The sequence below is a fragment of the Loa loa genome, assembly GCF_000183805.2.
Source record: "Loa loa unplaced genomic scaffold supercont3.165, whole genome shotgun sequence".
NCBI lineage: Eukaryota > Metazoa > Nematoda > Chromadorea > Rhabditida > Onchocercidae > Loa > Loa loa.
The window spans coordinates 68,061-75,340 of record NW_018108345.1 but is presented as its reverse complement, the minus strand read 5'-3'; the positions used below and the strand labels follow the sequence as shown (position 1 = coordinate 75,340).

The window sequence follows — 7,280 nt, the reverse complement described above, 5'->3', positions numbered from 1 at the left end:
TATATATATATATATATATATATATATATATATATATATATATATATATATATATATATATATATAGCAAAGACTATATAAAGACTACAATTCTTAATTCTGGACAAATAATTTTGGACATTCAGGGTAGAGAAATCTTGAGATATTGCTGTAGAGTTTTGGTTAAATCTCACTGAAAGTGGGATGGTGTTTCTTGAATATATGGATAATGCTGTTTTATTACATTCTTCATTTGACGAGTGTTTTTCAGCGCAAGTCAGCAATTCGAAGCGTTCCCAGATACATGTCGTTTAGCAACGTATTGGTTGTCATCCCATGCACTGTCTGACTATCTAAATGAAGTGATTTTGGAAACTATCGTTGCTTCTGTATTCCTTAAACCATTATCAGTTCAGCCGCCAAGGTTCCGTTCCTTCTGCTTTACATTTTCCCCTTCGTAATCATTAGCAAAGTGCTATTACTGTTGATCGAAGTCGATGGATATGTATAATAAAATTAATATAAGTTTCAATTTCTGAGCTATATTTTAATTTCACCTTTTTCAGAACACCATTCATTGGTTTCTTTCACTTTCTAACACTACTTTCTACGCATAACTGGCTAATCAAGCCCCTACTTGTTGATTTCGACAACGAATGGACAGGTCTACTATATTTTTATTCGTTCTTGGGATTTCCATCTTATACATATTCACTAGTTCTTTTCAGGAACCTCTGTGAAAAATGTGTAGTTTTGTATTTTTTTTCAGAGGAAGATGTAGATGAAATAGAAAAAGAATTTATCAAAATGAGACCGGTGCTGCCAGTAATGGTGATATGTACGTCGGTTGATAGAAGTGGTTGTCGGTGAGTCATTAATAATTTCAAATACTCCTTTCTATTTTACGTCAATTTTCTGGTCATCTACACGTTTCCCGTAGCTTTAATAAAAAAAGGATTCAGGTAATAATTACTAATTTTCGATCTTGTGCATGTTTATCGCCATCAGTTTCTATCAAAAGGTTAAACACCTATAGTATTTATTTGTTTATGATTTTTTTTCCCTTTCAGATGGACAAGAGAGGAACCACAACCTTTGATCTTAAAACGAATAATTGCGCTCGCCAAAGCATCATCAGCACTAATTGAGCAGCATATTAGTAATTTGGCACCGTTTAATTTAAAGGTTATTTTTTTTCTGCATTCTAGGATTTACTAATATAATAATGAACTATAGATAAAACTAATTTGCTCCCCATTATTTTTGTGCATCCTATCCTTTACTGTGGATATGCTACCTTCATAAATTATGTGTACATCATTTTCTCCTTGATTTGATCAATTGCTGTTATCAAATTGTTTGCAGGGAGTGTTCACAACCGATGTTTCCACTTTCTCCAATGTTACCATACATATTAGAGGGCGACATATGGTCAGGCGGAAAGTAGTTCGCGGTAAATTAATAAACGGGCCATTACCGGTAATTGACTATGATCCAGTTAGGGAATATGTAAAGCGTCTGCGACAGTGTTTCACTTCAGTTGCCCTTTTTTTCTACAACAAATACGTGGGTGATGTGATCGGCGTGGTATGGAAACCAGTTGCATTAGTACCACGAGATACAAGCGTATGTTACTTATATTCTTTCAGAGTGATTGCCAAGATCACTTGCTTTCCAGTGTTTTACGTATCACAATGTTATTAAACTGCAGGATATATTAAACAGCCAAATGTTGCATAATAATTCTTGGCGTGAAGTTGCAGCTAATTATGACCTCAGTGTAATCTTTTTGCAGATATCTAGTTGTTTACATCGGTTAAAAGGATTGGATGATAAGTTAGTCGTTAACACAAAAGCCATATTGGATGATTTCACTATGCTTGGTCATGGCATTGTCCGAGATGTTAGCCAGCATTGCGTCATTGAAGATGTAAAGAATACCACGAATTAGATTCTAGCGATGATTGCTTGTTGAATGCATTCTGCCTTTTTGTAAACAAACAAGTTATAAATTCCCTTATATTATTAAATGGGAGGAAGTTGGTGAAATGTAAAGATGACACATAGTATTACAGCATTTAGTTTCTATTATTCGAACTCACATCTGTCCATTTATTAAATCTGTATTATACCCAAAGTTCCGGGTGATTTACATTTCTGATGATTGTTGTTCTTGTTGTTGAATGTTAAATTGTGTGTAAGAAATTTCCAATAAAAAATTCTATCATTTTTTATCATTATTAGCATGATTTGTATCATAAATACCTGAGGAATATCTCACAAAGAAAGGAATATGAACGATTATTTAGTACAATCGATCGGTGATATACATCATATGCTGTTGTATGAAGATGAGTAGTTAGTATGTCTGAATGTCCTCAGTTCAAACTGAATATATGCGTCTTGATTACGGGGTTACCGTTCTTGTTGCAATCATAGATTTCCTTTTCCAGGAAAATGGACAATTTAGATGATTTGGCGAATTTAGCTGGCAGGTAGTTCAGTAACTGTTGCGCCAAACAGTACGATACGAGAGCATCCTCGATTTTCGCAGTACAAATATGTTGGACGAGCGGAAATAAGCCAAGAAAGGCGACGACAAGAGTTTCTTCGACGCCAGAAAGAGTATATGTTTTATGTTTGCCAAACACAAAAGTTGGAATTTGGATGAGAATAAGAGTTCCACTATCAAACTGAAGCGCGATTTCCTCTGTATTGAAAAGGTCACATTACCTTTGCTAAAATGAAAATGTGGTAATGTCTGTATAAGTAGACTTTATGAACGTTTTTGCATTTCTAAGTTTCTGATGATATTGGTGGAGCTTCGTTTATAGAGCTCGTTTTGATTATGCAAATCATGCTCGAAAACTGGCAATGAACGAATTTGATGAAGATATGAAGGATGAAGATGAAGAAGAAATGGATTCAGCAATGCCTGGTAAAGACAACAAGACGATGAATCGAAAAAGGAATTATAAGTATGCTGATGAACTGATGCTTAGTGAATGGTTGGTTGATATTCCGGAAAGCTTATCCAAAGACTGGATCTGTATACCGTGTCCGGTTGGTAAACGATGTCTCGTAGTCGCTTCTAATGTATGTGATTATATCATTTATTGTAAAAGCAAAAATGCGGTGAAATTTTTCCTAATGAAGAATATTTAATAATTTGGTCGTCATTCCTGTAATGTTCATAACTTCTCCGTCATGAAATGATAGTTGCGCTGGGTATATTTGAAAGAGTTTCTTATTCTGGTTCAGTTTTTTCACTTATAGCATGAAATTTCCATCCCATCATCGTCGTGTTATTTACAGATTTAAAATTATTATTTAGTATTTTTCATTACGAAAATGATTTTCCATTCTATTGTGGCTACTTACGTTTCCTATATTGTGGCTACTTAGTTTGATTATTTTATTACAGGACAATTTTGCGGTTATTTTAAGTCACCTGGCAGTTAATTTACATTTTTTCATAAGTGATCTTATATCAAGCACAACATATTTTGATAAACTTTGAAAATTATATGTAATTCCTTTGAAAAGAATTATTTATAATTTTTCAAAGTTATTCTTTCTATACAATCTGTCATTTAGAATTCTGCTGTGCAACGTAATGACACATATAAATCGTTCTATATTCATTGAATTGTTGCAGGGAGTAACGAGTGCTTATTCGAAATCTGGTTGTCGCATTAAACAGTTTCCTTCCTATCTTCCTGGTGGAAATCATTCTCGTCGCGGTAAGTCGATATGTCTCTAGATTTTATCTGCGTTGATTAAAAGGAATTTTCATTAAGAAGTTCTGTGAGAAGTTCCTGAGTAGTTCTATTGTCATATGATTTTGCATAGGTACGTATACTCTTCTGGATTGCGTTTTTGATGAAAAATCAACATTCTATTGTCTGGATATGATTGCTTGGAATGGTCTCACGGTTGCTGATTCGGATTTTGATTGTCGATTGTTCATGATGAACTCGCGCATCACCGAGAATAAAAATTTTAGAGAAGTTTCAAAGGAAATACCTGTTAGTTTTCACCAACTTACTTTTAGTTTCAAATGTTCTTTTTAAGTTATTTGGAATTGACTTTTACCCTTCACATATGAAGTGATGTTGTATTCTGTCTACCGGTAGTCTGGCTTCGAAAAGTATTTCAGTATCGTTTTATATGTCTTCCATATTGTCTTTGTGAACACAATTCCATGGAGGAAATGATGCATCGAGATTTCGACTTCGAAATTGATGGTGTACTTTTTTATCATGCTAGTGTGCATTATTTTAAAGGCCAAAGTCCACTTGGTTTGTTGCTTTTTCATTTAATTGCTATATTTAATGAGATTATTAGAATAGGGTATTTAATCAGTATACCGTATCTTATAATTGTGATGCTGCTATAGATGTGTAGTCGCACAACCGGTAGAGTTCACACAGCTGTTCAATTTGACCAACCTTTCCTAGATTGTAGACCATTTTTGGTAGTTTCGACCTAGACAGCTAAATAAAATGTCTGAAAAGATTTGTGTTTTGCAGCTTTAATACTACTCATTTTTTCTACATCCCAGCATCCCAATTGATAATGCGTTCGGATTAAATTTCATAGAAATAAAAAAATAACGAAAAATGAGTAAACGAAAAATGTCACTGAATTGATTTTCAGTAGGATGGTTGAAACCATGGATGATACCAGAAATTTTATCGGTTCCTGTACCAGCAAAGCTGATGAATGGAAATGAGATAGTAGCAGGCAGTTCACAGAAATTCATCGAAACGTATAATCAAGAGCACAAGCATGTTAGCATGATTGGTAAAACTCCCGAAAGTGTTTCCAGTTAAAGTAAACTTATTTGTTACTAAATGTGTAACACGATTCATTTTCCAATTGCAGTTTATGGATAAACGGGATGAATTGAGAAGTGAAGACAGAAGTTTACTTAGTATATTCACGACAAATCATACATTTGTTACTTTTAGATATTTATTAATATTGATTTTTCAATTCAATTTAATAATTTAATACTTCTTACACTCCTATTTGTGTTTTCTTCCTATATTCCTGTATTCCATTATCAGTCATGTCAGTTTCTTTGTAAAACGGCTTCTTCATAAATATCTTTTCAAATAATTATAAATGAATATTTTGTATATCTTACTTCGTACATCTTACATCATTGTATGTTTGAAAAATGTATTTCGTGATTGTGATTTCACTAAACACAAATGCACAAAAGTATATAAAACAAATGCTAAAAATATTCAAAATTCACTTTATTCATATGCAGAAATTCTATACTTTTTACCCGTATATTTATCCAATACTTATATCAATGTTTAATCGATTCACTTTCTTATTTGTATTTGCAAGAACAAAATGAAATACGTTACACGAAAGAGAAATTATTCTCAATTTTTCTCTTTTTTTGCATTGAAATTGTTTTTGCGATCGATATGGGGAAAATGAACTGTTATCAAATTGATACAGCCAAGAGATCATCGGAAGATTTTATGGATAAATTTGAAATAAATAAAATAATTTATACATTAAGCATTTTCAATATTACATTGTTGAACGTGTTTGAGCGGTCATTTCCATTACCTTACTTTGCATTGTCATTTCATCTTTAATATCAGGATTTATAGGAGTGAATTGTATCAATACATTTTGATATTTTGTGAAGTAAATTTTTATCATCAAACTGAATGATGAATAAGTTATGAGCATACAATATGGTGAACTTTCAAATTCATTGCAATTATGAGAGGTTGTCGAATTAAGCTATCTTTAAATATAATAATTTTATAATTACCTACAATATATCATCGATTTAGGATTAGTAATTAATATTTCTGGTGGAACATTCCTTAATTCATACATTTTCGAGAAATCACAAATAAAGGATTGTTCATGTTCAATTCATTTCATGGATTCAAAGTATAATAGTAAAAATTTAACCTGTAATTATTGTTTAAAAATTGGAAAACACTTATGCTCCACAGATCAAGGTTTATTTGGTCAACATCATCATTATCGTTATTGTTATGATTAAGAGAAAAAAGTTTTGAAAACTTTGAATTAACCAATTGCGCAAAAATATCAGAAGTAAATTTGTCATAAAACCCGTTTGTAATGGACATCTCAGAAAGAAATTGTTAATGAAATATAAATTTTTTTAAAATGTATATTGTTAACATTATCAAATTACAATCACCAGTTTATTGATAATTTCATATTTTTTGGTTAGTTCAAAAATTTCAAAAATTTTCAGAAAAAATTCAAAATTAAATTCAAATTTCAAATTTTCAAAAAAATTAAGTATACGAGTTGGAAAGAGTAGCAACAATATTGAAAGAAAAATTGGGAAATTTAAAAAATTCGCGTCATATCGCTCAAAAAGAGAATAAACGTTTGATTCAACAATCGAATCAGGTTATCATCCTTATCAAATCAGATTCTTGTAAATTTGTTGAATCAGGTTTCATTCTCATCCAATCTTTTACTATTGAAAATTTAAATGAAAAATTATTTCAATTAATGCAGTTAATGGAGGAAATTAGGCAGAAAACAGCCTTTGCGAAGCATTCCATCCAATCTGAGGATGAAATTGCATTTGAAATAGAAAAATGGTCGCAATTATGGTTAAGTGAAAATGGACAGGTAAGAAATTAGTATGGTTTTTTTTTTTTGAGAAAAAAAGACAAAATTAATTTTCTGTTTCTCTAAAAAAAGTGTCTTTTTTTTTTTAATTTGCTTTTCTTATTTCGAAAAAATTTCAGTTTTTCAGGGAAAAAAAAGTTGATAATGAAAAAAGATGATAGTTTTTTAGAAATAGAAATTAAAAATTAGCAACATTTTTTAGGAAGTTAACACAAGTTGATATTTTTCTTAAATTAATGAATTAATTATTTTGAATTGCAAATTAAGGAAATATTCGAGATTTAATCTTGAATTGATCACTTCATGATTACTGTAATTTTCAATTTATTTACCTGTTCTTTTACTTGTATTTCTATAATATACTTATTATTTTACCTATACTTTAGTTTCTTTTTTTTTTAAGCTTTTCACTTATATCTATTATCGAATTTCTACACAAATTTTGCTACACAATGATAAATTTTATTTGAATAAAGTTTCAACTTTTTCTTTCGATTTTTTCAAATCTTCAAATTTACTCAAATTTTAAAACTCATTGAGGTGTTTGAATTATTTTAAGTTTTAAAATTCATTCAAAATTAACCATTCATTTAAATAATTATTTTTATTCAATATAAAAAATAAATATTTTTAATTATAATTATTTT

At 30.6% G+C, this 7,280-nt stretch overlaps 1 protein-coding gene across 2 annotated transcripts in view; it reads left to right on the top strand.

Moving 5' to 3' along the window:
- LOAG_17974 overlaps nt 1–4,926 on the top strand; it is a gene marked incomplete at its 5' end in the record, with an annotated part of 9,986 nt that extends 5,060 nt beyond the window's left edge. The window contains 12 exons of one of the 2 annotated variants that reach the window (XM_020450643.1): nt 251–403; nt 546–643; nt 749–845; nt 1,050–1,164; nt 1,345–1,605; nt 1,775–1,909; nt 2,468–2,604; nt 2,814–3,075; nt 3,638–3,722; nt 3,832–4,007; nt 4,139–4,280; nt 4,639–4,926. In XM_020450643.1, coding sequence (XP_020305649.1) covers nt 251–403; nt 546–643; nt 749–845; nt 1,050–1,164; nt 1,345–1,605; nt 1,775–1,909; nt 2,468–2,604; nt 2,814–3,075; nt 3,638–3,722; nt 3,832–4,007; nt 4,139–4,280; nt 4,639–4,814 — 1,837 coding nt within the window. In that variant the 3' untranslated portion in view covers nt 4,815–4,926. Of the gene's footprint in view, nt 1–250; nt 404–545; nt 644–748; nt 846–1,049; nt 1,165–1,344; nt 1,606–1,774; nt 2,124–2,467; nt 2,605–2,813; nt 3,076–3,637; nt 3,723–3,831; nt 4,008–4,138; nt 4,281–4,638 lie in introns of those variants that run through there. The other variant, XM_020450644.1, reaches the window with a different exon arrangement.
- Between the last annotated feature and the right edge of the window lie 2,354 nt (nt 4,927–7,280).